This window comes from Aspergillus novofumigatus (genome assembly GCF_002847465.1).
Source record: "Aspergillus novofumigatus IBT 16806 chromosome Unknown P174scaffold_3, whole genome shotgun sequence".
NCBI lineage: Eukaryota > Fungi > Ascomycota > Eurotiomycetes > Eurotiales > Aspergillaceae > Aspergillus > Aspergillus novofumigatus.
In genome coordinates, this window is record NW_020194276.1 from 3,936,648 (window position 1) to 3,962,090 (window position 25,443).

The 25,443-nt window shown below is 49.0% G+C and overlaps 11 protein-coding genes across 11 annotated transcripts; 5 read left to right on the forward strand and 6 right to left on the reverse strand.

The window, feature by feature from the left end:
• Positions 1–408: 408 nt before the first annotated feature.
• Positions 409–1,395, reverse strand: P174DRAFT_450478 (uncharacterized protein). The gene is made up of 2 exons (XM_024828936.1): positions 488–1,395; positions 409–433 (listed from the first exon to the last, which is right to left on the reverse strand). Exon 1 carries the CDS (start codon positions 1,154–1,156, stop codon positions 506–508), a length of 651 nt encoding a protein of 216 aa, XP_024684788.1. The 5' UTR covers positions 1,157–1,395; the 3' UTR covers positions 409–433; positions 488–505.
• Positions 1,396–1,660: 265 nt separating this feature from the next.
• P174DRAFT_440779 (oxidase ustYa family protein) lies at positions 1,661–3,216 on the forward strand. Its single transcript, XM_024827132.1, has 5 exons — positions 1,661–2,235; positions 2,288–2,419; positions 2,466–2,596; positions 2,644–2,743; positions 2,802–3,216. The coding sequence occupies exons 1-5, from the start codon at positions 2,004–2,006 to the stop codon at positions 3,041–3,043; spliced, it is 837 nt and encodes a 278-aa protein (XP_024684789.1). The 5' UTR covers positions 1,661–2,003; the 3' UTR covers positions 3,044–3,216.
• Positions 3,217–3,266: 50 nt separating this feature from the next.
• Positions 3,267–4,313, reverse strand: P174DRAFT_420060 (cupredoxin domain-containing protein; the record flags this gene model as incomplete). The annotated part of the gene is made up of 4 exons (XM_024824838.1): positions 3,267–3,812; positions 3,858–3,926; positions 3,978–4,013; positions 4,059–4,313. 4 exons carry the CDS (start codon positions 4,311–4,313, stop codon positions 3,267–3,269), a joined length of 906 nt encoding a protein of 301 aa, XP_024684790.1.
• Positions 4,314–5,142: 829 nt separating this feature from the next.
• P174DRAFT_368855 (FAD-dependent oxidoreductase) lies at positions 5,143–6,649 on the reverse strand (the record flags this gene model as incomplete). Its single annotated transcript, XM_024822248.1, has 5 exons — positions 5,143–5,428; positions 5,485–5,554; positions 5,604–5,897; positions 5,944–6,232; positions 6,278–6,649. The coding sequence occupies 5 exons, from the start codon at positions 6,647–6,649 to the stop codon at positions 5,143–5,145; spliced, it is 1,311 nt and encodes a 436-aa protein (XP_024684791.1).
• Positions 6,650–7,260: 611 nt separating this feature from the next.
• On the reverse strand, positions 7,261–9,132 carry P174DRAFT_388153 (uncharacterized protein). The gene is made up of 5 exons (XM_024823390.1): positions 8,722–9,132; positions 8,595–8,662; positions 8,352–8,543; positions 7,991–8,290; positions 7,261–7,939 (listed from the first exon to the last, which is right to left on the reverse strand). The coding sequence occupies exons 1-5, from the start codon at positions 8,933–8,935 to the stop codon at positions 7,652–7,654; spliced, it is 1,062 nt and encodes a 353-aa protein (XP_024684792.1). The 5' UTR covers positions 8,936–9,132; the 3' UTR covers positions 7,261–7,651.
• A 335-nt stretch (positions 9,133–9,467) lies between these two features.
• Positions 9,468–11,438, forward strand: P174DRAFT_511798 (putative MFS transporter). Its single transcript, XM_024831820.1, has 4 exons — positions 9,468–9,871; positions 9,925–10,033; positions 10,090–10,634; positions 10,697–11,438. Exons 1-4 carry the CDS (start codon positions 9,668–9,670, stop codon positions 11,321–11,323), a joined length of 1,485 nt encoding a protein of 494 aa, XP_024684793.1. The 5' UTR covers positions 9,468–9,667; the 3' UTR covers positions 11,324–11,438.
• A 502-nt stretch (positions 11,439–11,940) lies between these two features.
• P174DRAFT_450484 (uncharacterized protein) lies at positions 11,941–12,620 on the forward strand (the record flags this gene model as incomplete). The annotated part of the gene is made up of 2 exons (XM_024828937.1): positions 11,941–12,420; positions 12,486–12,620. The coding sequence occupies exons 1-2, from the start codon at positions 12,076–12,078 to the stop codon at positions 12,618–12,620; spliced, it is 480 nt and encodes a 159-aa protein (XP_024684794.1). The 5' UTR covers positions 11,941–12,075.
• A 6,048-nt stretch (positions 12,621–18,668) lies between these two features.
• Positions 18,669–19,014, forward strand: P174DRAFT_459645 (uncharacterized protein; the record flags this gene model as incomplete). The annotated part of the gene is made up of 2 exons (XM_024829781.1): positions 18,669–18,860; positions 18,925–19,014. 2 exons carry the CDS (start codon positions 18,669–18,671, stop codon positions 19,012–19,014), a joined length of 282 nt encoding a protein of 93 aa, XP_024684795.1.
• Positions 19,015–20,287: 1,273 nt separating this feature from the next.
• On the reverse strand, positions 20,288–23,024 carry P174DRAFT_503380 (uncharacterized protein; the record flags this gene model as incomplete). The annotated part of the gene is made up of 2 exons (XM_024831161.1): positions 20,960–23,024; positions 20,288–20,921 (listed from the first exon to the last, which is right to left on the reverse strand). Exons 1-2 carry the CDS (start codon positions 22,990–22,992, stop codon positions 20,288–20,290), a joined length of 2,667 nt encoding a protein of 888 aa, XP_024684796.1. The 5' UTR covers positions 22,993–23,024.
• Positions 23,025–23,363: 339 nt separating this feature from the next.
• P174DRAFT_430474 (uncharacterized protein) lies at positions 23,364–23,840 on the forward strand (the record flags this gene model as incomplete). The annotated part of the gene is made up of 1 exon (XM_024825630.1): positions 23,364–23,840. The coding sequence occupies one exon, from the start codon at positions 23,364–23,366 to the stop codon at positions 23,838–23,840; it is 477 nt and encodes a 158-aa protein (XP_024684797.1).
• A 415-nt stretch (positions 23,841–24,255) lies between these two features.
• On the reverse strand, positions 24,256–25,262 carry P174DRAFT_459647 (uncharacterized protein; the record flags this gene model as incomplete). The annotated part of the gene is made up of 4 exons (XM_024829782.1): positions 24,256–24,600; positions 24,650–24,746; positions 25,001–25,081; positions 25,171–25,262. The coding sequence occupies 4 exons, from the start codon at positions 25,260–25,262 to the stop codon at positions 24,256–24,258; spliced, it is 615 nt and encodes a 204-aa protein (XP_024684798.1).
• Positions 25,263–25,443: the final 181 nt, after the last annotated feature.

Below are 25,443 nucleotides of genomic sequence, written 5' to 3' on the forward strand. Positions count from 1 at the left end.
AGGGGCATTGTTGTAATAGTCTCACGAGCCATACGCCACACTGGCCTCCATACTCCTGCTGAAGGTGCTGATCTGTCGATTCCTAGATACTAACCATCTTTCATTTGCAGGGGATCCGGTTTCCCCGAATCGATCATATCAACCCTTTCTAGTCCTCTATTGAAAAGTAGGGCAGTGGCCTTAATCTCTACCGTCGTCGATGTACATTGCTATGCAAGGATTTACCTACTCCTTACAGGGTACATAGTGGAAGTACCAGTTATAATGAAGGTTTAAGACTCGCGTATGTTATGATTCATTTCATCTAGACAAGACATTAAGATTTAAGGAGTGTGTAAACATGATCATCATCGTCACAAATTGCGTAGAGCTTTGCTCGATATGCCACAGAGATTTTGGACGTCGGTAATCATTCCTCAGGGCGTTTCTTGAACTGCAATGCGTCAGGATGGGCGATTCCCAATCGCAGCAAAGACAACTTACATACTTTTCGTTCGGCGAGCTTCTAGTAGTTCTCGTAGGTGCCGTAATCGCCATAGTTGCCGTAGTCACCGTAGTCACCATAGTCGGCGGGAGTGGGAGTAGGAGTCGGGGTCTCTGTGGGAGTCGTACAAGGCTCATCGTCTCTCTTCACCTTGTACTCTCCGTAGTTCCCATACTTGCCGTAGTTACCGTAGTCTCCGTAGTCTCCGTAGTCCGCTGGAGTGGGACTTGGGGTCTCAGTGGTGGTGGTGGTGGTGGTGGGCTCTGCGTCACGCTTGTAGTGACCATAGTCCCCATATTGACCATAGTTTCCGTAGTCGCCGTAGTTGTTATATCCAGGAACAGGAGTTTCTGTTTTGGTGCATGTGGTTGTGGGACTGGGCTCCTCGTCGCGCTTGTAGTGGCCGTAGTCACCGTACTTGCCGTAGGAGCCGTAGTCCTTGTAGTCTCCATAATCGGCGGGCGCTGTTGTCTCAGCGCGAGCCTCCTCGATTGGTCTGGCGCTGACGCTCAGTGCCAGGAGGAGGACAGCAGCTTTACTAAGTAAATGCATTGTGCTGGGTGATAGGCAAAGGTTAAGGATGAAGGGAAGAGTTTGCTTTGTGGCAGGGAAGGAAGAAAGGCTTCTGGACGGACAAGGGTAGCAGGCTTTATAGACAGTGCACAGCTCCATTTTCCTTGCTGTAGCTCGCACTTAAAGCCTGAGAGAAGCAAATGACTCTCCAGCCTCCAAGTCGTGGATCAATGCTTATTGGTCAAGTCTCTGATGACTGCAGCGGTGTGGGATGGCCGAGATACAAGCCATCATTGTGTTCCAATCAGGGATACTGCAGAATACAAGGCAGGAAGCTACATCGATGCGGTGTTACATTGTGCAAGCCTTTGTCGCCACAAGTAACGCAAGCAATAGCCTTCTGAGCAGTTCGTCCATTGTACATTTCAGCCATGGAACTGCAAAGTCAATCTGAGCAGTTTCTATTTTCACCACCTCCGGTTCCCATTGGAACCTCTGGCCATCACCTGGAGATCAAAAACGCAACACACGAACAGCCGGAATAGGCATCTGTCTGTCTTCTGCATGTCTCAAGCTTGCAGGTCCTGGGTTCCCAGCAGAGTCGAGATTGGTTGTTCTCCGCACACTCGTGACTTTTGTCTGCAAGCCAAGCCTCGTCGATCAGTCTATTGCATCATGGGATCACTATTAATATCAATTCAGTGAGACAAAGACACCGCCAAGTGTTGCGGGTCGCACGGAGCCGAAGGGGATCTGCCAGCCCGGGCTTGCCGTGTCTTACAACTCATCAAATCCCAGGTTGCATCCGCGCGGGGGGCCTGTTTACTCCACAATCTGCCATTGGTGGGAGGTGAGACATGCACGGTACTTGGAAGCAGTGACTGTCACCCATCCCACTGCTGTTGCGGTCAAGATTCCCTCGGTCGCGTCGTTTGTTGGGATTATATCTTCGATCCTCTGAGCTTCTGTAATGTGGTGATCAACTGCTACGTACTCAGAAAACAAGATGGCGCGCTCCGAGTCAGATAAGGATATCGATGCCAACTATGGCCTACTGAACAATGAGGAAGCCCAGAATTGGAGTCATGACGAGAAGCCTCGAGCTAGATCGCATGGAAACTGGCTCCAGACCTTGCTCTATGTCACAACGGCCGTTGTTTCGTGCTTGGTTGGACTCTTCATCGGTCGTCAAGTGCAAGACCTCGATAGGGTCTGTACTCGTCATGTCTCTCATTATTGTACGTCCTTCATTTTTCGAATTGCTGAGAACTCCATGCTTAACAAGAACAGCGCCTGTTACCTCGAATGTCAACGTAGCATTTCAACCTCAGCGGTTTAATGGTTCGCTGCTCAAGGAGAACATCTACCGGCAAGATGCCAGTCCAGAGGTCGACGCAGCATGGGAGGCATTGGGTGTAAATTGTAAGACAGATAACCCTGAGATAAACAAAATGCTAACCATGAGCAGATAGAAGTTTGCGTGTTCCTACCGAAGTAGCAGAAAAGTCCGGACTGGCGCAAGACCAGGTCAAAATCAACCAGAAGTATGGAGGAGGCTATCCGGCGAATGTAGAGGGCTTCCATCATTTACATTGTCTAGTATGTCTTCATTCCTGTCATATCGAGATGAAAGCTGACCTGTGAAGAATCTACTGCGCCAAACACTCTACTACAACTACGATTACTACCACAATCTCGGCCAAGGCGCTTTCAAGAACGACGATTTTATCGTCCGACGACATGTTTGTGAGTATTCCACGTGGCAGTTCCTCCTGAAGAACTAAGACTGACAATAATCCGCTAGCCCACTGTCTGGATATCCTACGACAACAACTCATGTGCACCATTGATACTGGAGTCCTCGGTCAGGTCTGGATCCATCCCGATCACCCAGAGGCGTATGTGGACTTCAACACAGAGCATCAGTGCAAAAACTTTGAAGCTATCCGCCAGTATGCTGAGAAGAATCAGCTGCCGGCTCAGATTCCACAGGATTTCTTGGAGCCGCCTAAGCCGGGCGATAGAGTCTATGATGAGATTCCATAGGGAGTCTCTGATACAATCAACTGATGAATGATTATGAGGATATGTATAGTATTTACAATAAATAATGAAGAAAGCGTTGTTGTAGCCCACTGAGTCAATATCCATAGTGGCTTTGTGGGGTTCATCCATCGCCTGAAGAACTCAAAAATGGCAGAATACAAAAACATCAGAAACATGACAAGAAGAATACAGGAGGGCGAACATCTGAAGAACTGGAAAAACATCACCTCCATCCGTAGTACATTCCTCCTGGCCTCCCACCCACACCACCCGTTGCCTCCAACTCACTCGGCTGACGAATCTCTTCCTGCGGCGGTGGCTGCTTCATTGCGGTCTCCCAGTTCCAATATCCAACATTTTGCAGAGGAGGCGAGACAGCAGGCGGCGAAGCGCCCGAGCTCGACGACAATGTACCATGGCCTGCAACTGAAGACGGCACCGTAAGCCCCTGCTCACTCTTTCTCTCACCATGACCACCAAAGAGAGCCCAATGAGCCGTCCGCTCCATCCGTCCGACCTGCGAGGATGTCCCTTGTTTATACCTGTTCCGGTGCAGCGTGATCGCAAGGACGACAAGGATGCCAACAAAGGCAACCCCGCCGATCACCGTACCAGCTATGGCGCCACCGCTGAAAGAGGTCTTGTTGTGGGTATTGGTAGCCGAGGACGAGTAGCCTGTTCCTTCGGCTGGAGGCGATTGTCCCGGGACGAGCATGTACGGGTATCGTCTTGCTTGGGCGAATTGTGCTTCCCAGGTCATGGTTTCGTTCTACTGCTATAAGCATGGGCTTTTGATCATGGGGGATATACTTACCGGGTTGATTACTCCCACCATTCCATTGACGAGACAGGAGTCGACTGCCGTGCAGTAGAAGAATGTGGGCTGTAATTGCAGTCAGTCAACAGATTCCGGGCCTTTGTGGCCAAGACATACCTCGGTGTCGTTTACGACTAGGGACCAGGTGGGAGGCTAAAACCGTTAGCTTTTGATATCAGCACCTGGCAATTCACTAACATCTCCTTCCAGCTGCCCATGGCTATTTTTCTTAAAGGTGTTGAACTGGCCCGAGTTGAAGATCTCCCCCACAGCAGGCACACAAGGTGCCATAAAGTCCGCCTTGACGACGGAATGGTTGCGCGGGTAGAACTCGAAGACGATGACATCGCCAACAGCGGCGGTGATGTTGTGCGGCGAGTATTGATGCGGGCTCTCTTTCGGTCCTACTTTGACAGTATGCGTAGGCTGAGGAGCCATCGAGGATGGAGTCATCGCTGTTTGTAGTGTGGCTGTTGCGCGAGTTGTTCTGGACTGCAATAACAGCAACACGGCCAGGAAGATGATTGATAACTGTAGCATCATGGCATTGAGAAAGGAGACAACTCACAGGTAAATTGTATTTCATGAGGCCCGACGATAAATATTGTGTTTCATAGTCGTCGTGCACTGCCTTGAGGTCTCATTGTCTCGAGGGTAACAAAGGAAGTCAACGCGGAAATGATTAGTGCAACGCCACATTTTATTTTGGTGCCCATCTCCTAACGTAGAACGAGTTTCTTTGTTACTAGACCTGCCCACTTGATCTGGAGCACTGATCCGTTAATGTTGATGTTCTACCGAAGGGTAGGCAAGTCAGTGGGATGGACTGACGGAGATGGTTGAGGGCGAAAATTCGGCCTGCTCCGTGTCGGCGAGGTCGCGGGAGTCGCTGTCGTATCAGTCAGTCCTTGTGAATCAAAATCCTGGAAGAAATACATTTCGGCGGCGTGTCAACTGCCGGAGGCTTTGTAAGGGATCCGAGTGTGACTACACTCTGTTCATGTCGATATTTCACTTGTAGGCCTTCGCGTCCTTGGGATGGATATTTGCACGAAGAGGTCCAGGGGATACCAAGTCACATCTATGACTATTGACCTGCATTATTCGTCAATGATTATAGAACAGATTAGGTCGCTTATAGCAAGGTTAACGGCCTTAGCCACCCATCATCATTCATCATTCGTTCCGAGGTTGTTTGGGACTATTTAGCAGTAAAAAGCGAGGCTTCAATGACCCCCTTACTGCTGTCATAGTACAGGCTGCTACAGAACGCTACGCAAGATTACAGCTTAGGGACATATCCTCGGTTTGTGGGCGATCTACCGTCGATCGCCAGTTCCCGACAGTGTGACAACGCTGAGATCGAGGGAGGCTTCATATCCTCATGGTTATGCCACTCGCTGTCCAGCACTCTCTTCGCCACGAGCGGACTTCCATTCAAGATCCTTGGGTAATCGTGCGCATCGAGACAGGCCTGTCGTGAGTTCAGAACACTCACCTCCGCCCGTCTAAAAACATCATTCTCGTATGCTTGGATAGAGCGACGCAGGGAATCATATGATAGCGAGCTGTACACAGTCAGAATTCTCAGTTCAGACGATGCGGGTACAGGACTTACTCCGACGAGGCGAAATTGATTCGCCGGACGAGGTCACGAACATCGGCGATGGCGCTGTTGGCACCTTCGCCACGGACTAGATGGCCATATTAGCGTAATTCTCCTAGTCATGCGCGAGATCTTACACATGGTCATAGTATGCGCCGAATCACCCATCATCGCTACGCGCGGATGAAGACGCTTTCCCGGGGTGAAGATCCAGTCCTGGACACGGATTGCGCGTGCCTCTGAATCGTCAGGGAGGTTGTGGACGAGCGACCGGAATGGCTCGACCCAGTTGGCTGTCAACTCTTTCATCAATGCAATCCGTCCAGCATTGTCCGGTGGGAGCGGGATGTTTTTATTATCGGCCCATGAGACGATGATCTGACAGACGTAGGCATCAGTACTGTCGTCAAAGTTGTTCGGGGTGTCGAGGACTGCAGAGTATTAGCGGTAAGAAACACAGGTAGAAGACATGCATACAGCTGAAGAATAAGAAGACGTTCGATTCCGGATGAGCTCCCTGGAAGATATAAGGGTCCATAGCCCGGAAACAGGCGGCTTGCTCTGGCGAATACCGGACTGTCACTCCAAGGAGCTGCACAGGGAGCGGATTCATCTGATACGAGTCGGGGTATGCCAGTTTACGGATGCGAGAATTGGCGCCATCACAGGCAATGAGAACACTACCCTTGTAGGAAGTACCATCTTCAAAGTGCGCCGTGACGCTCTCCTCTGTCGATGTGACGTCTACCACTGTTTTGGACCACTGCTTCCATTAGTTTTTTTAGAAAGCTACAGACCTCAAAAGACAGACCTTGACGTCAATCCCCGTTGCCAACAGCTCCCTCAATCTCCCCCTGTTCACCCGCAGCCTCTCCGCAGCCGGGACCTCGAACAGCGCCGATCCGGAGCTGAGGTCAAAGAACGGGAACCGACCGACATCGCCACTCTCGGAAGCTTCCTTGTTCACTGAGCATTCGGGTAACCGTGCGACGATATGCTCGGGCAGCATTTCCCGCAGGATCGGCAGTCCCCAATGCAGCGTCAGACCCCATCCCCCGGTCCGGATATCGATAGAGGAGTCCCGCTCAAAGATGAGGAATGAGACCCCTGATTTGTGCAGATACTGGGCCAGGGTCAGACCGCTGATCCCTGCACCAATGATGAGGATGGGTAGACCAGACATGCTGTTGACTTGGCAGTTGGCTATTAACGTTCTGCCCTGATTTTGGTAAGTAGATAGTCAAATAGAATGGATATCAGGCCCGAAGAATAACTGTCAGCCGTAAGAAACTTTTGACTCTGGGACAAGTGGCGTGGTGGTGAGTGGGCGATAATGGGACCATTCGGACATTTACACAGCCCCTGTCATGACTGGCTGACTGGGTGCCTGAAAAGTCCACCGGATGATCCTTGGACAGCCGGGCAAATAACCGGACTTACCCCGTGCTAGTACCCTGTGTTGCGAGATTTAATTGCAATCACACGTGTGTAGACCATAGGCTGGCTGCGTAGATTTGGAAGGATGCATGGCAGCATGGATTCATAGCGGGATTGGTTGGGAATTGGGATAAGGAAATCCTTCAAACCGTGACAATGAAACTCAATGAGTCAATAGGACATTTCCAACCAACTCTCAAATAAATTAATAATACGGCTGGACCAATGTCTTGCTTGGTCACAGGCTACAGCCTATATCACTAGGGGTTTAGTGTTGTCTTTAGAGTGACGCCAGGAAGACGCCGGCGAACCTTGGCTGTTGATCCCTGTCACTTCAAATTGAAGGACCAGCAGTATGCCAGTATCTATCGCATGGTCTTCTCGGTTAATTCCTAATTGATATCTAATGCCCGGTTGAACGGAACCTTGTCTCCGTTGCCTAATAGGCTGAATTGGCAGTAATCCGAGTCCCGCCAGAGACCCGCAGAAAGTAAAAAATTGGGTTCGACGACGGACCTCAGGCTAGGACACAGCTTACTTTGGTAGTTTAGTCGAAGATCCATCGCTTATCTTCTCGTGCTGTCGGGCATATTGTCAAAATCATTCTAGAGGGATTGGGCCATGGTATTGATCGATCAAACTATCCGTCGGCCAAAATGACGTCGTTCACAACAAATAGACACCAAAGGAAAAAAAGTAAAGGAAGGAATGGTCGAACATACAGAGAAACGGAAATGGTCCCCACGTATCATTTATCGTTCTCGTGTGAGACACGGTACTCGACCGTGACGTGGATCTCGGCGTTCGCTCGAGCAGTGGAATCGTCAGCGTCGAGGATTAGCTCCTCGCTGGGCGTCCGTTGAACAAGGACTGGCTTCTTGGAGTTTTCGGATCTCAATTGCGACTGTCGGTTCTTGGAGTATGATTGCAATGAGTATCCGGTGTTCTTGCGAAGCTCGCCGCCACTGCGGGAGTGAAAGTCGCGGGCCCATATCTTGAGAATGGGCGTAAGGAATGGAAGAGAGGTGACGATATTCTGGACATCGGTCAGATCACGTTCTATCTTTGCGCTTAACGTCCAACTCACCCCGACATTGAATTCGATTGTGCCCCACAGGACTAACATGGTCGAATCACCATCTATGGCCACCACGCGATGAATCTGAGTCAGGCGTAGAATGGAGCAGAGGGTAGTAAACAACCCGAGCAGGAACAAGCACACCACTCCTGCCTTCTGTGCCGGTTTCACTTTCAATTGGAGTAGCAATGGAATCGGCAGGAAGATGACGAACACGTCGGATATGATTGTAAAGGCTGCAAGACCGTAGAAGGTCGGTCCTACCGGAAGGCATTTACCAGCAATGGTCTGATTCCAGGATCGCTCGACCTATCGATTTGGATCCGGTTAGGCACAACTCTTGACACCGTGCGGAACAATAGTAATTTACCGGCTTGCAGTTTAGAATCAGAACCAGTGTGCCAGCCACATGTCCCAAGGTCGACAGTACGATCACCCCCCAGACCAACATGCGGTAGAAGCGCTTGGACGTCTTTTCGAGCAGATGAAGGTAGTTGATGCACAGTGCGGCTTTGAAACCGGCGATTCCGAGCTGGTAGAATGGCCGACCGGCGTAGTTGAGCTGCATTACTGGTCAGAAAGAACTAATCGAGTATGAACGGATGAGTTGTACCTTTGTGTACGTTGGAAGGTCTGTCTTTGGCCGCAAAGCCAGTGGTAACCCCAGTCCATAACGGCTTTCTGCTGTTGTGAGCATGGGTCATGGCTCATGGGTTATGTGGGCCAGATGATGGACTTACGAGCTATACAAAGAGCATTGTAAACGACACTGAAGATCATTCCAAACACCATCACATAGTCGGCAGCGTCGAATCTCCCCAGCTTGATACGCACGAACAATCGCAGGCAAACGGTGATGACCATCAACAGAGTCAGAGTAATGCACACTCCCAGGATGACGGGATACCTGGACTGGGCGTCGATCTCCGGCGAAGCATTGTGTACCCAGCCCATATTGAGCGTCACATAAAGGTGATGTTGGATGAGGAAATAATAAGATCAGCAGTCATATATCGCATTGTTTTGTATAACCATCCATGATGGGAGATTTATTAAAAGTCCAATCCGCATCAGCTGGAAAATACACCCGAGTATGAATTTGTTCGATCTCCGTGCGGACTACACTCCTTGTTTCTTCCTGAAGGATTGGGCTTCCAAGAAAACTAATTTCTTCCGCGGAAAATACCCGAGATAATTAAATGAATTCTTTCAGAGCAATGAAACCAACGCTTCTAGTCTTTGCGCCAGCCATGACTATCTAGAGTCTGGGCACCTGTGTGCTTGTAGCGCTAGACCGGGGACCCTGGCCAAAAGCTGCATTCTTCTGCGCTACTACGGCCGGTGTTTAGCTGGATCGGGATATCTGCACGTTCAACTGCTCAAGATGATCCCTACAGTCTAGTCAAAGTAAAACATGCGAGGAAAAAAAAGTAAGACTGGTGCATCCTTCTAACCCCACCATCGCTTGGCCCCCAACCCATCCTTTAAAGTCGGGAGCATCTTCAGTACGTACTGCCTTACGTACTTTAGATAGCTGATCAGCATTGTGACCTGCATCCCTCCCCTCATCCTTTGTACTACTAACCCTCCACTTCTCGTTTCACATCTGACGTGTTGCTTTTTCCTTTGCTTTTTCGTCCTTCGTTTTTTCTTTTCTCCGTTCTCCGTCGCCTTTCTATCGTCAAAATGGCCGAGAAAAGGCCAGATGTAGACTCCCATCCTATCCATGGACGACGCGATGATGCCTTGAATTATCTGGATGAACATGCCAATGTTCAAGATGAGGCGACTGTCGATCTTGCGGCTTTGCGACGCAAGATCGACTATCGCATTATCCCCTTCATGTTTTGCTGCTATGTTCTGCAGTTCCTCGACAAGGTGATGCTCAATGTACGCCACTCTCTCCCCTGGGCACAAAGTTTTCTCTCTGATTATTCCGGCAGTATGCTGCTGTGATGGGAATAAGGAAAGACCTCAAGCTAGTCGGCAATGATTTTTCCAATGCAGCGACTTGGTTCTTCATTGCCTACTTGATCGCGGAGGCTCCGCTCGGTATGTCTCATCCCTCCGGTGCCCCGCATGCTACTCATCTCCATGATGTTCTCTAGTAATTCTCCTGCAAAAGACTCCTCCAGCCAAATGGCTAGGAGCAAATGTCTTCCTCTGGGGTGTTGCTGCGGCGGCCTGTGCCGGCGCCCGTGACTATCGTACTCTTTTGGTCTCTCGCATCTTCCTCGGCATTTTCGAGGCCACGATTGGCCCTTCTCTGATGCTGCTGAGCAGTCAGTACTACACCAAAAGCGAAGCGGCGCCCCGATTCACGCTGTGGTATGTCGGACTGGGTGTGGCACAGATCCTGGGTGGTCTTATCTCCTTTGGCTTCCAGCATGTGAAGAACCCGTCTTTCCAAGGGTGGCGCGTTATGTTTCTCGTTCTCGGACTTGTCACGTCCCTTACTGGCGCGCTGACCTTCATCTTCTTGCCCGACGCGCCGATGAAGGCAAAGTGGCTGACCGACCGCGAGAAGGTCGCTCTTTTGAACCACGTCAGTGTCAACCAGACCGGCGTGTGGAGCAGTGACTTTAACGTAAAACAAATCTGGGAGGCTGTACGCGACGTTCAGCTGTGGTTCATCATGATCATCACCATGCTGGTATGTTCGCTATTCCCTGATTATCACGCATTTTTTCCGATCACTGACACAGTACCGCACAGATCTCCGTCTCCAGTGGAGTGGTGACCTCGTACTCGGCAACCTTGATTGCCGGATTCGGCTTCTCGGGTCCGCACGCGGCCCTGCTCAATATGCCCTCGGGCATTGTTAGCATCTTCTTCACTCTCCTCGTCGGCTTCGGGATCCGCCGAGTCTCCCACCGCTGGGCCTGGCTGATCGCCTCCACCCTCCCCGGCATCCTCGGCGGCGGTCTGCTCTCCTTCCTCCCCAAGCATAACAAAGCAGGTGTTCTCATTGGAATTTACCTCGTCAACGCCATCGTCGCCACCCTCCCCATTCTCTACCAATGGACCGCGGCCAACTGCGCCGGACATACCAAGCGTGCGTTTGCCAGTGCGCTCGTGGCCGGCTCCTTTTCGGTCGGAAACATCATTGGTCCTCAGACGTTCCAGGCGCGAGATGCGCCGGATTATCACCCGGCTAAGATTGCAGTGCTAGCGACGCAGGCTGCAGCAGCCATGCTCTCCTTCGTCCTCTTCCTGTATTATGTGTGGGAGAACAAGCGCAGGGACCGTGCTGCAGGAGGGCAGGAGGGTCAGACACAGGATGACACCAAGTGGGCCGGGTTGACGGACAGGGAGAATAAGACTTTCAGATATGTCTACTAGCTGTATATATGACGTATATGTGCAGAAGATTATGACCTGTAACTATGATCTGTAACGATGGTTTACATTTTGGATAGTTTCAAAAGTGGCGCATATCAATTCGCAGTTCTGCCAGGACATTTTGCAAACCCTCCACCGATTGCTGGAATTGCTGGATGTTTGTCTCTCGAAGGAATACGTGCTGATGTTGGGCAGTATTAGTCTTTAGCCATAAGAGGATGCCTCTCCTATCTACTCCGTACCTTACAGTGTAGAGGGATTGTGTGAAGGATCACCTTCTGTTCCTGCCAAATCCCTGAGATCCTGGACAATTTCACAGTACCCATTATTTCTCCAAAATGACCAATCCTGTCCATTTCCTCATCCTTTAAGCTAATGAAACGCCAACCGCCACATTTGATTGGACCACAGCAGCAGGTTAGATGTTAGTGGTATCGATAGCGTGGGAAAACCGCGGTTTAACTCAAGACGGCGCGGGATCTAGACTGTACAGCTCTGGAAAAGGCACAACTTTATTGGTGGAGAACGAGGCTCAAACGGGTGGATAAACTTCGGAAAAGGGGTAATCCAGACGATGGATCGTATTCAGTTATTCATCTAATCATCTTCAAGGGCCCCAGGGTCCAGCCGCTTCCCGAGAAATAAATAAAGCAGACCATCTCTCCCCCGTGCGGTTGTATTCGACAAGTTGCTCAGTCTCTACCGTCGTTCATTCCCATCCGTTTTGCTCGCTCTCTATCTATACTGCCACCATGCAATTCAAGGCGCTCGCTACCCTCCTTTTCGCCGCTCTGGCAGTGGCCAATCCTGCCCCGGCCCCTCAGGCTGGCGATGACCTGAACGCTCTGATGGACTCCATTCCTAGCTCCGTCCTCGACGTCCTCATGACGGCTATTCCTCCCTCTGTCATTGCGGCCCTTACCAACCCTACCCAGGCCGCCGGCATCGTCGATCAGATCGAGCAAGGACAGATACCGGACTGGTACCGCAACCTGCCCGACAGCGTCAAGGCTTGGGCTTCTAGCGCTGTCATGGCTGAGCTCGGCGGTGCTGTTCCCACCGCTACCGCCAGCGGTAACCCTGCTGCTACCCCGCCGGTTCTACTACTACCACTCCCGCCGTCACTTCTCCTGCTTCGGAGACTCATTCCACCAACACCAAGACCACGGCCTCGGGCTCTGCCGGTGCTGCCTCAACCTCGACCCCGACCTCGACTCCGAACGCTGCTCCCACTGGCGCCGTGGCCGTCAGCTTTGCCGGTGCTGCTGGTATACTGGCTCTCGCTCTTGCCCTGTAAGAAGGGTGCGAGGTCCAGATGACGTCTCTCTGTGGTGTACAATTCCTGCGCGTCTTCGGATCTTACACCATATTGTCTCCATATATACCTCTGGTGGTCTGCTATTGTCCTGCTAGGCAATGTACATTTATATTATAATACCTTCGAGGCTAGCTATGCCATAATTGAATAATACGAGTATTTCAGCGAAGATCTCGTGTCGCCGAGACCAAATAACAGTGACTGTTCCGGAGGAGCATACAGTGATCCGAATGTAATGCCGTTCATACTAAATTCAAGTAATATCTCAGTTGTCGGTGGCTCTACATAATTTGGAGACATGATGAAGACAGTTTTTATATCCTACGGGAGTTGTCCTCTCCGCATCAACGACTATTAAAGCTGGTGGACAGATAGGATGCACGAGATGGGTGGGACCTGCACTAAAAGCTTTGCAAGAACCATTCCCTCCGAAGCGAAATACTCCAAGGTGTTATCAATCAAAAGACTACGGGATGTGCGCGATGCTATTTCGTCTCTGGGGTATACACACTTCGGCTATACTCGCTGAGGTTCGAGCGTGTTTGCGCTTGTCGACAGGCTACAGACCCTGAATGATCTTCAAGGTGCCGGCTATCGTAGCCAAAGGCGCGAACGAGATTCTGCATAGGGGAAAACGCCGCGTCCTGTTGCTCCAGGTTATAACACATTGCAAGAGGCAGAATTATACTCAGATCTCCTAAGTAATCACCTAGTTCCGGAGCAGGATCGTCACTGAAACAAGCTCCAGATTTTCTTGGTTGCTGCAAGGGAGTGGGGCTTTGATATATATATAAACAAAGCTGCCGAAGCGCGATCGAAGAGGATGTCAGAGGGTGGACGGCGCGGCCTCGGAGAATCCTTTGCTCTGTTTCATTTCAAAGTACTTGAAATGGTTCGTGCTCTAAGGTTTGCATGGATTGGATAAAGCAAGAAAGTCGTCCTGTTGTCTAGTCATATGGAACTGACCGGACGTACTAAAATATAAGAAGTGGCTTGTGCTCTGACTTGTACTAGGGTTAAGAGTAAAATTCAAATGACATCGGATCCGGCCTTATATATATATGTCAATGTAAGCCGATATTTCAACCACTGATGTGCAACTGACCTCAATATCGGCCAGCATACATGCCAGCGGTCCAGAGTGAACTTCTCCCATGACTTACCTCATACACCAACAAAATAGACCAAGGGCTTGCTCAAAGTAATCATATTGGCCTTATCATTTTTCGGCCTCCAAACGATTGTTCATAAAGTGCAGCGTGAGTCATCCCCAAAATTTCTCCAAGAGTCGAATCGCTCGACAGCCTCCAAGCAGGAGTTGAATAGAGCAAAAAAGCCCAGGACCACAACAGCCAACCCCGCAGGTTCCATGTCTGTGTACAGTGTATTCCAAAAGAACGTGTAGACGGGGGTAACCCATTTTGAAGGTTGCTAGAAGTAGATACCAACGGTGGGCTCTGACGGTGCTTCCCTTGCCTGATATAATTTGCAAACCATGGCGGACTACGCAGTATGTAAGGCCACCCAGGAAAGTGGATTTTTTTAACCCATCACTTTATCCGAGATCAGTCAGGCTCAATACACCATACATCTTATATCCGAAACCTTTTCTTCTTCTTACCCTGTGCTAGGGTCTCTGACGAAGTCTTGCGTCTGATATTCCCAGGCAGTTGTGCACAAATACCAAAGTTCTCATTATCTTGTCTCATGGCAAACCGTGTATAGGATTTGGTAGGAATAATGCTCATAATCCGCAGACAGAGTTCTCGGCACAGCCATGGATGCCTGTTTAGTGGACCTGAGACGTCAGCAGCTTCGGCTTTGGTTGCATCTGATGCGCCGGCAAGGCTGCGTCCTCCACCTAATAATATACAGAGCTTATGTACAGCGTTGTGCGCGTGTTGCATACAAACTAGGCTGTCCGCTGCCCGCTCTCCACCAGTGCGGTACCTGACGGTATGAAAGCACTTCATTGTATTGCCTGCAGACTAGCCTGTAGCCTGGACGTGACCACAGGCTGGGCAGGCCAGTATATCCGTGTGGGTAATTGGCAGGCTGGAGACCACCACTTCTGGTGAGTGTTTTGTTAGAATCTCTGCATTTTTTGGCCTGGAAGGTGAAATTAGCCATGCGTCCAAGGTGTCTATGCACAATGACGCTGACGGCTATGTACTACTAATCATTGGTTACTGATCCATGTCAGGACTAGCTGCAACGGTGGTAGGACGACACAGAAAGCCAATCTAACTGGCTCTTCAGAGATCTGTAGGTGCTGCTATCGTCATTCTGACTCCTGCCAGCTAACTAAAGGGGAGGCTCAGCATGCTGACTATTGCTAGGGTGACCCTAGAACAAGAGCTCTTAATAGGGTATCTATTTTCAGATTAAATAATGCTAAGCAACTTGTTGTGCTGTGTCATGTATGCATTTGGATAACCCGGATGACAACGAGATTATGCCTCGGTGAAACAAATCCAATGACATAAACACCTCATCCACCAGTCTGCTGGGGATCTTCGCGATTCTCAATTTTTAGGGCTGCGCCTTGGCCCCAAGATTGCTGGAAAGAAAAGTGCTGAAAGTACCATCATTCCGAATCTGTACTCGGTTTCAGCAACTGTCATTTGCGGGTAACGCTCGATTGAGCTTTGAATTCTGCTTCAGTTCTGTATCTTTAATAGCCGAGGAAGGAACGGGAGTTTTGAAGGACGGAAATTGTTGGGCTGCGGGTCCAGCGTCATAACGTACAGGGATCTGGACCTCTCCGGAGAGGGGCTTTCTGTATCTTGTCGGCTAGCTCAGCTCCCAGGATAGTAAAATCCACACCTTCAGCTTCAAATATCTTCGGCAGGAGTCTGCTAGATCTAAGAATCCACGAAAACTGTTTGTTGTACGGTAAGAACCAATACTCTCCCTACACGCCCATCACTGCGCTTACATCTAAGGGAATCTTTCAGAAGTGGACCGATTTTCAAAGCAGATGGCCTCAGCAAAGCCGAAGAAATTCTCTAGACCCGAAACCGACTACGAACGATGGCTTCGCGGACAAGATGAGCACTACGAGCCAGGGGATCAGCCAATATACGGACCACCGGTCCAAGGTGTCGATGATCCCATTGACAATGGCAAAGGCAAACACGCACCAAACTCCAGACATATTGGCCTCACAAGCTACTCGATGATATGCAGCATTATTCTGTCGGTCTTGCTCACCATAATCATCATAAAATCAGCCAAGGTACTTCGAAAACGGCGTCACCGAGGGGGTGAGATTTCACTTTCTGGGAAAGCTCGGGACAAATGAAGAATGACACATCTCTCACGACAATGTGCAGGTGAAAACAAAGTGATTTGACTGCTGGGCAGTGGAGCCATGTTATCGCATGATGCGAGAATCTCCAGACCATTTGAGCAGCCCTCGCATCTTTTGTTTATTGGTTAATTATGTACCCAATGATCCAGCTTAGTAGGGTCCTCTGAAATTAGGCAGGTTTTTACACAGCTAGGAAGACTTGGTCTTCTGGATTGACAGCGGACAAGCCAAGACTACAGCCTTCTCCGCATGTATCCCCTCTTCATGTGGATAATTTTGCGTCTCCTGGATGTCTATTCGTTGCTAGAGCCGCAGTAAGTCTCATTCAGGGACAAGGAATACTGCGATATCCCAGTTGATTGTCACTCATTCCAGACATGCCGACCAATGACCGGGAAACGCACCACGCTCTAACTGCCTAACCTAGAATAGCAATTAACCAATGGTACCGCCACTCGACAGCCTCGCAATCAGCGGACTTTTGCTGCCTCTGTAATCTTCTCTGATGGTAATAAAATACTCTGGCTTCTTCTGGCACTGAAGACTTCTCTTATATCAGAAGGACTTAGTTCGCAGATAGAAAATGTAGGTCATCCTGTAAGGACCAACTGGCTTTCTCATCGTTGACAACGGAAGAAAAGACAAAGTAGTATTTGTGTTGGCCTGGCCTATCATGTGAGGGACAGCATATTCCTCAATTCTGAGCCTCATCATGGCGTTGGCGGAACCTAATCGGAGTATCCGACATATCGAGGCTTGTGTTGGCGAGGTTCTTCTACTGTAACTATGTTGTACCCGTAGGCACCTAGCTATTGGTCAGGCTAGTGCCCTCGGGTAGGGGACTTTTGTTTAAGGCGCCGCCCTGGTTTCAGCTTGATTAGGGGTACCCCGCCGCGCTAGTCAAGGTGCTGCTAGCGCCAGCTCACTGCTTGATATTTATTTATGCTCCCTACTAACATCGCCTGACTTCGGAAGGCACATAATTCAGCCAAGGCCCACTTCTTAGGCCCCCTGCCTAGGGCTGGGCTCAAGTTATTCAGCACTCTAGGTACTCTAGATCAAACAGGAATAAGTTCCGGAGGCGCCGGATGTAACCCTCTTGTCTTTTATTATATTAACGATCTCAAGATGTTGATCCGCATTGGAGGATTATTCCCCATCCTAGGGCCCGTCCTATGCGAAGGCCAGATGCCAAGCAGGGCTATGCCACAATCATGCAATGGAGGACAAGAGTCTTCGCCACCAACTATGGGCTAGGAGTTAGGGCCGGGAACCCTGCATGGCAGGCTTGGTTAGTGTGTGATCGACAACCGTCGCAGGAGGTTCTTCGTTAATATGTATAATTCAATGGACCAATAATTGGTATCATGATCAAGATCCTTTTGTATAACTTGCCTGGGCCATTGGCAGTTCTCGGTCACCACCTTTTTACTCAGATACTACTTTAAGCAGATTAAGGGATCATGTTTACCCAGGAACATATTCATCCAAGCGTTTGTGGTGTAAATTGATCAGGTGATTCCATAATTTGCATAAAAGTTGTCTGAGTAAAAGGATCTGTGTTTATCCTAGTGCCTTTACTATCCCATCACCATCCAGTTTGGTCGTATCCTCGGATAAGGAAACAGGGGTAAACAAGAAGAATGGCAGCCCCCCGCATGCTCACGGGGGCACTCTCCCTGATCGGTGGCCTTGTACGCCACGTCTATTCGATCTACGAGTACCTTGCGGCGTCGTCTCAGTCGAGTCAGAGGGCAGGGGGCAGTTGGGGCCATGGCTTGCTAGTTGCTTACGCGCATAGTGCGCAATGCACTGGGCATGGCATGACTCGTGGCATCTTCAATATTTCAGGCTCGCTCCACATACGAGATCTGATAGACGACTCCAGCAAATCAGAAAGCTATGCTGGACGTCTTATGACGCATGTACCACTTGTCTGAAGTACTGCATTAAATTCATAAAGGTATCTATGCTTAATTTACCAAGTCTACGAATAAAATAAGTTGGACCAGATTTCCTAGCATAATGGCAAGAAGCTGTCTGGCTCCTCTTTCTAGGCTTGATTGTCGGTGAAAGACTGCGGTTCATCGAATGTACGCACCAAAAGCAGATGGTATCCTGCGAGTGAGACAATCCACATATCAGAAGAGATGGACCTGTACCCAGACCAACAGATGCAATACCGGAGAGGGGGCAAAAAAGACTGCATAACGACGAGTCCATGCTGGCAACACAATTGGTTAATGGTACCTTTTGTCGACCCTATTACTGCCCTGTACTCAAGACCACCGGTCCGCAGGCTTACTCTGATCCTTGCACTTACTGTAGCATCTGTCGGTTGTCAATCCACTAAAGTGCTGAGATAACTCGGGCTGTTGGTGGTCAACAGGCTGTTAGAACAACTCAAGCTGACTGCATTCATCTCCACAAATCTCTGCACCTCGACTTTCTCCTTCTCAGTGCTTTTGCAGGCTGGAGCATGACAGCCATGCAGGGATGATACTATACAGTCCCTTCAGTAGAAGGAGTGATCAGCATCCTGGTTAACTCTTATGTAACTCAACTGGGACGATGACTTGACCTTTGCTTCGAAGAGGTATAAATACCTCCATGTTTCCTCTAGAAACTCAGTACTCTTGGACATCAAGCCTTCCTCAACAGTCAAATTCAATCAAGACAACCCGTTTCAATATACAAACAACTACTCTTTCATCATGAAGTTCACAGCTCTCCTCTGCACTCTCATGGCTGCCACTGCCGTCAGTGCGTCCACACTCCCTCGAGGCGAGTTCCAGGTCCAGGACACCTGCGGTGCTGGCTATGGCGGTGACCAAAGGCGTACGAACAGTCCTTGCAATGCCTCGAACGGAGATAGGCATTTCTGCGGCTGCGACAGGACTGGTGTGGTATGTTAACATGTCCTGGCTGTAAGATTAGACCAGCTTTGCTCATGGTTATTCGTTCAAAAAGGTCGAGTGCCGAGGTGGTAAATGGACAGAGATCCAGGACTGTCATGCTTCCACATGCCACGGTACCAATGATGGCGCAGCCAGGTGCTAGAATGATTACGATTGGGTTGGAATGGTATGTGACCAATCTACCGCAGGATTATTGGGCCAGCATCACTGATATGTTTTCGCGTTGTATAGATTCGGTGTGGAAAGGAGGGTGAGGACCATGAGGAATTGTTGGAAGGATTCAACATCAACCAACTTGCTGGCTTCTCTGTGAAATTCATATCTTTACTATCATAACCAATTTGGTACTCGTCGCTCGTTAGTTCTAAACAAGTTTACAAGTCGTTACACTTCTGGTAAGCAGCTACTTGACAGTTTTGACCACTAGTATGCTTCGCTTGAGTGATAATTGGCTCTGTAATCATCTTTTCTTTTTTGAGAAAGCTGGGATAATCATATTGTTTTCAAATAAGTTTTATTATTAATTAGATGCATCATTATATCTTACTATAAGGTTATGGTGGCTTATCAGGATACTGTTTAATAGTGATCTACAGCCTGAATAGTCAACAGACACACTATGCACACATAGAATATCTCTATTATAAGAGGTATATTAAGTATAACTAGTGTGTAGCTAGTAGATGCCACCGCTAGAAGAAAGTGTAATAACCAATAACTAGAATCTCTATTGTAAATAGTTAGCAGAGCATGATTCTCTTTTAGCATAACTATATATACTCAGAACTTCTCTCTCTATAAAATAAACTATTAAGACATACACGATGTAAAGACCTACTACTTAAGTTCTATATTACTTAAATAGTTAAGGAGGCTGGTGCAGCTCTTAGGCTGCCCAGGCTGATAAGTATCTTTTCTGTGTACTCTGAGAACCAGACACAGCCATTCATATTTAATAATAATAATGCTTTGCGGCAATAATTCCCCATAATAGAAATATCCATAGTTTCAGACGCACCGTGGTCCATGTTAGGTACTGAGCTTGTGGGTCTCATTCGCTCATGATCAATTACAGTACCCCTAGTAGCAAGACTTATATCATAGAGTTCAGTCCTGGCGTGCATCGCATAAATATTAATTTTGGAGGTGGGATGCAGAAGTTAATATATAGCTGTTATTGGCTTGTCAAGCACGCGCAAGCTGAAATAAAGATTGATTAGATATAAAGGTGCCCAGCTCAGTCCTACAAGCCTGGGAAATCACAGGTGATCCCGCTGTGGATAGTTTAGTTTGCTAGGAGTTTCTTGAACAGAAGTTCACACGCTCCGGAAAATAATCAGTATTCTTTAGAGACATTGATTTATGCAATTATTTACATATGTACCCTCTTGATGCATAGACATCATTGCTACCCACTACCGGCGAGCCCTAACCGGGATATCATCGAACTGGAGGCTTTTATCCTCTTTCCGGTGACGCCGTGTTGTCCCAACCACACCCCTGACTACTTCTTCCGTAATTCCTTTATTTCGTTGGTCAAGTATGCCCATCGAAGCTGCGTCCTTTTGTTTGCCACCACGGTGCGACCCTGACCTGCGCTTAGGTCCGTCAGAAGGGAACCCTCTGTATGGACGACGCTGACCAGATCTCGTAGTAGGATACTCTCGATCAAGAGCGTACGCTAAGGCCCTTTCCCTGTCTTCTCGGTATTTGGATGGCATTATTATTGCCGCATGCGTCTGCCACTCTTTTCTTTGTCTGTCTATAGATCTCTCGATGTCTTCGAGAGCTTTTACTCTGACCGCCTCATCTTCAGTCAACAGGTTTCTCAGGACAGAAAGCCGAACTGCGCATTTTGGGTCTTCATCATGCGAGAGAATAGCTGGGTCAGCGTGTTGTGATGAAGCAGAAGAAGATGGGGCATAATTTTCTGGCAATGGTGGCGGTAGTGGTTTTTTCCTTATGACAACAGTTACCTCGTCGTCTGCATCTTCTTCTGGAGCGGTCACGTAGCCATCCTCGGCGTGGCCTTCCGGGGAAAGGATGATGCTGTAATGGCGGAATTTGTTTGGACGGAGTCAGCAGACGAGGAATATACGCTTTCGACATAGGTTCTCATCCATCTATCCACGCGGCGCCGACGCGGCTCATAGTCAGAGCTGCTGGCTCGGGAATCTTGGTATGTATCGTAGGTGGAGCCTCTTTCGTAATGGGCGAAACGGACAACAGGCTCTTCAGGAGGAACAGGAAGGGGAGGAGGAGAAGTACGAGGAGGAGGAAAGAATTCCGTCGAGAGAGAGCCTGGTGGTGGCATTTCCTGGGGCACAATATGCACGATACCACTGCGCAGCGTTCGATAGAAATCGGCCAGTGGCGAGCTATTCAGTCTCATGTCCCACATAGCCATCCTCAAGTGTCCCCGCAGACATGCTATCATGGCGAGCGGCAACGAAATAGGCACTGGATACCTGTTCATAGGCGACGGCCAGACGTCAAGTAGCTCGGCGTCCGAGAAGACTGTCGGGAAATCAAAATAGAACTGCTCGAATTCAGGTTCGCCTTCAATATAAGGTAGTGGCGCCAGAACCTTTTTAGACGACAAGTCCACCATGAATTGCTTCGCAAGCACTTCGGGGTCATCGTAGTCGAATACTCTGTATCTATTGCATATAAATCGAAAGCCATCTTCTTGCATATACAGGATGGAGATGACGCAACAGAGAAGCTTGCCTCTTTTTTGGCAAATCTCATTCAGCAACTTGTCCAGTGAGATGCAGGCGTCCATTCTTGTACGGCTCCATTCCATCCAGGTACCGTCTTCGGGTGCATTTTCTTTGAGATTCCGCAAGGATCGTTCCAGATCCTGTTTTTCCCTTTGTGTGAGGACATCCAAGTTCCTACTAAACTTCTCTGTCGTCTCGGCGAAGGTCCGTAAATTTCCCGAGTAAAATAAATGGCTCAATATGTCTTGGTTAAGCGGCGGGTTGTTGAAAAGAAACGACTGCGGAGTAATATTAAGTCTCAAAACCGCGAGCACAAGAGTATGTAAACTGGACCGAGTCATCCAGGCTTTTCCTTTCCCCTTGTGCGAAATAACTTGATAACTTTGAGCAGCATCACGGGGCATCTGGTGGAAGATGGCTTGGTTGGGAGCTACGACTTCCTTCAGCTTCAACACTCGCGGCAGTTTGATTCCCAGCTCTTGCATCAGTCTTCTTTGTTGAGACGGTAGACTGTCCATTGGTTTCTGGTCCCAGATCCAGATCTTATGAGAAGTATCCTCACCAGAATCACGTCGGTGCGCCGAAGTATACACAGTTAGCATGGTATCCGGCGTCTCAAGGTCATAATGCTCTTTGCCATCAACGCTAACCAGATAGCCAAGATATAAGGCAACCAACGACAGAATAGCCATATCGTCGCCACGTAGAAAAGAATCCGATACCCTGGCCATGTGCTGTACGGAATGCATGCGAAACACTACTTTATCCACCACTTCTGGACCAGACTCGACATCTTTCTGCCGCAAAGCCGAAGCGACAATATGTTCAAGTACGCCGCTAATGCCAAAGATGGCCCAAGGCCCAAACTCATCCATCTCTGCCTCTTCTGCTTCACCAACAAACAGGCCCTTGTCGGGCCGGTTCATCTGATCCGAGTACCGGTCGATTATTCCCAGCAGCAACAACCAACCGCGATGGACAGGCAGTAAGGCTTCTTGACGGGCAAAGGCCAATTTCCCCTTGGAACCTGCTGGCTTGATGTTGTATATCTGCAGGACATTTGCAAAATTCACCCACCCCGTCAAAGATCGTAAAACATGTGTTCCAAACCCCTCGCAGCGTCGCCTTGCAACAACTGTAAGCTGCGACCATGTTGGAGGGTCTACCAGGTTAGGCACACTGTAAGATCGAAAGAACCGCCTCCCCAGCCATAGCGGGTATCCCGCTGTTATGTACGTCTTATGAGGGTCATGCACCTTGTTGAGCGCAATATGGCGCTCTGTTTGCGTCTGCCGGTAGAGAACATAGACAGGCAAGATGCCGGCGAGCGCAATAATTCCAAGGACAGCAGCTATCCAAGTGCCCACCACCCCCAACAGGTCCAAGTTGACCGCCATCGAGAACGAAGAGGCAGGTGCGGGAAGTCGAGTACAAGTAGGAAGAGTTAGAACAGAAGCAGAGCCTACGCGCCGCATTGGAGGAGTCCTAGACCTCAGCTAGCGGAAGACGCCAACAAATCACGCGGGGGCGGCAGCCAATGCAAAACAGGTTAGATTGGTTGGTGATACAGCATAAAATAAGCGAACTCATCGTGATGTCAAGAATACTACCGAGATGTAGAGAATCACTATCCATATACGAACAAGGGGCAGCAGTTTGAGTAGTTAGTGTGAAGCCTAAACACTATCAAAATCATTTCCCCTCTTCATCTTCACATCCTTCCTCCTAAGAAGATTTCTAGTACTCATCCTGAATTTGTTTAAGAACAATGCCCAGCATCACCACCACTGATGGGTACACCTTCACCAACTGGGGCCCCTTGACAATGACTTTCACGGGCCCCGCCAGTTGCGCTACTGCTACAGGAAATCATATGCTTGGACTTAACAACACAGCTCCTGTCTGGGAATATGCAGTCCAGTGCTCCACAGTGGGATGTGGTGACTGCATTCCAACTAGGACAGTATCCCTCTCAACCACTTCAGATGAGAACCCAACTACACTTGAGACTCAGGTTTATTTCTCGCCGGGCCTGTACTGCCCATCTAGATGGGCCACAAGGGGAATCGCAGTACGCGATTCTAACAATGGACTCAGCTCTTCGGGCATCCTAAGTCCCACTAGCATATCAACTGAGACCATCATTGTGGAGGGGACTACTTCCAAGCCCCTTGAGAATATAGTCACTGCTATGCAGCCAATAAGTGTCATGACGCGAACATTTAGTCCGTCAGAAACCTCTTAGCTAGTTGCGGTTTTATTAATACCCATGCTATTGCTTGTACATTAACACTCCGACCTTCTGAGAGCTGCATCGAACATGACTGCGTCAACCTCCAATTCCGCCGGAAGAGCTACTTTGAACATGAACACCTGGGGTAGATTATGGTTTCTTCTCGTTGTATTTTCAGTGGTGTTGAGTGCGGCTGTTATGTTCCAACGATGGAGTGCCTATAAGGTAGAATATGTTTGGAAATTGCAGAGCTTCACTAAATGTAAATAAGAAAAACATGGCATTAGAGATGGTTTAGGCGCGCTGAAATAAAATCCATTAGTCCTAGGGTCATCTCTAGAAAGTTAATATAATGGTTTCCGTTGCTTGCCCCTTGTCTTGCTACGGTACATGCTCAGCACCAACCACTCATACCCTTACTCTCCTGTTAAACAAATCGCATATCCTTCCTTTCCCACCCAACCCAATCAAAGAGGCTTGTTCGAATCCAATAGCCTGGTTTCCCATCTGTGCTTGTGCTGCTCGATATTTCATCCTTTAATGTACCTAGTTCCACGCTGCGCCAGACGCGAGATTCAGCAGCCCGGTTGAGATCAGAGCTACCCTCTTCAAATACTCCACCAGTTTCCTTGGCTTGGTCGAGATACAACTCGAATGCTACCGGAGATGGAAAGATCGAAAAATTACACCCCTGTTGAGCAAGAGTGCAATAGAGCTCGTCCGCTCGGCAGAGGTCTTTCTCAAGTTGAGCCATTATAGCATCGCGTTCTTGCTCTGTTTGTTACCTAGAAAAGGCTTAAATCTGGATTGGCCCAAAGCACAAGCATGATATCCTTGCAATGGCAAAAATGCACCTGTAAAAGGGTAATAACGGCATCGTACACACCCCATGATTTGTCAAGTTCTGAAGTGGTCTTGCTGCAACTGGCAGTTGGATAAAGGTGCGGAAGAATGCAGTTGATTATAGCAAAACTCATGCAAAATTGACTTCCAGCAGACACAATGTCCACGCCGTTGATATACCTGAAAGGTGTTTAGAGTCAGAGCAAATGGAACGCCTCGTCGAGCTTCCGCAGATCCTAACAAACTCACTTCATTCGTAATCGATTCAAGGTCCAGGAGAGCCCCTCCTTTCCGGACAGTGTAGGTGTAAAGCACAGATAATTCCACACTTGATAAGTGCCGGGTTCTGCTGTTGAGCATTTTCTCCACTCTCGATGGATTTGTCGATCAGAACAGCCCAGGGCGCTTTGCTGTTGGAGTCTAAGCATGTCACATTCAGCGATGGAAATTGACTTTGCTCTCCTTAGTGCACACATGAATAATGCTTGCAACTACTCACTCCGCACTGGCATTACCGTTTGTTCCTAGATTTCCGGCCGGAAATAGTCTTCTATTGTGAGATTTGACAAAGGAATGGGATGTAAGGAACATGGATACTTGGTATTACATCATATGGTCCTCGAAATATAACTTTGCGAAAGCCAAGTGGTCATACTCCGTATGGTACAAATACTACCAGTAAGTTACTGTAAGCGTTGTGGTAGTGCAAGGGTATCTCAGCGGATAAATAAAGCAACGCCCCCACCTCCGTTCTCATACTACATCCGTTCCT

Coding starts and splice junctions, on each gene's coding strand:
- P174DRAFT_511798 (XM_024831820.1), top strand. CDS start 9,668: ATGGCCGAGAAAAGGCCAGATGTAGACTCCCATCCTATCCATGGACGA. Junction 10,034..10,089: donor GATCGCGGAGGCTCCGCTCG/GTATGTCTCATC, acceptor GATGTTCTCTAG/TAATTCTCCTGCAAAAGACT. Junction 10,635..10,696: donor TCATGATCATCACCATGCTG/GTATGTTCGCTA, acceptor AGTACCGCACAG/ATCTCCGTCTCCAGTGGAGT.
- P174DRAFT_450478 (XM_024828936.1), bottom strand. CDS start 1,156: ATGGAGCTGTGCACTGTCTATAAAGCCTGCTACCCTTGTCCGTCCAGA.
- P174DRAFT_388153 (XM_024823390.1), bottom strand. CDS start 8,935: ATGGGCTGGGTACACAATGCTTCGCCGGAGATCGACGCCCAGTCCAGG. Junction 8,544..8,594: donor ACCTTCCAACGTACACAAAG/GTACAACTCATC, acceptor CCAGTAATGCAG/CTCAACTACGCCGGTCGGCC. Junction 8,291..8,351: donor TGATTCTAAACTGCAAGCCG/GTAAATTACTAT, acceptor CCAAATCGATAG/GTCGAGCGATCCTGGAATCA.
- P174DRAFT_440779 (XM_024827132.1), top strand. CDS start 2,004: ATGGCGCGCTCCGAGTCAGATAAGGATATCGATGCCAACTATGGCCTA. Junction 2,236..2,287: donor TCGTCATGTCTCTCATTATT/GTACGTCCTTCA, acceptor TAACAAGAACAG/CGCCTGTTACCTCGAATGTC. Junction 2,597..2,643: donor TCCATCATTTACATTGTCTA/GTATGTCTTCAT, acceptor TGACCTGTGAAG/AATCTACTGCGCCAAACACT.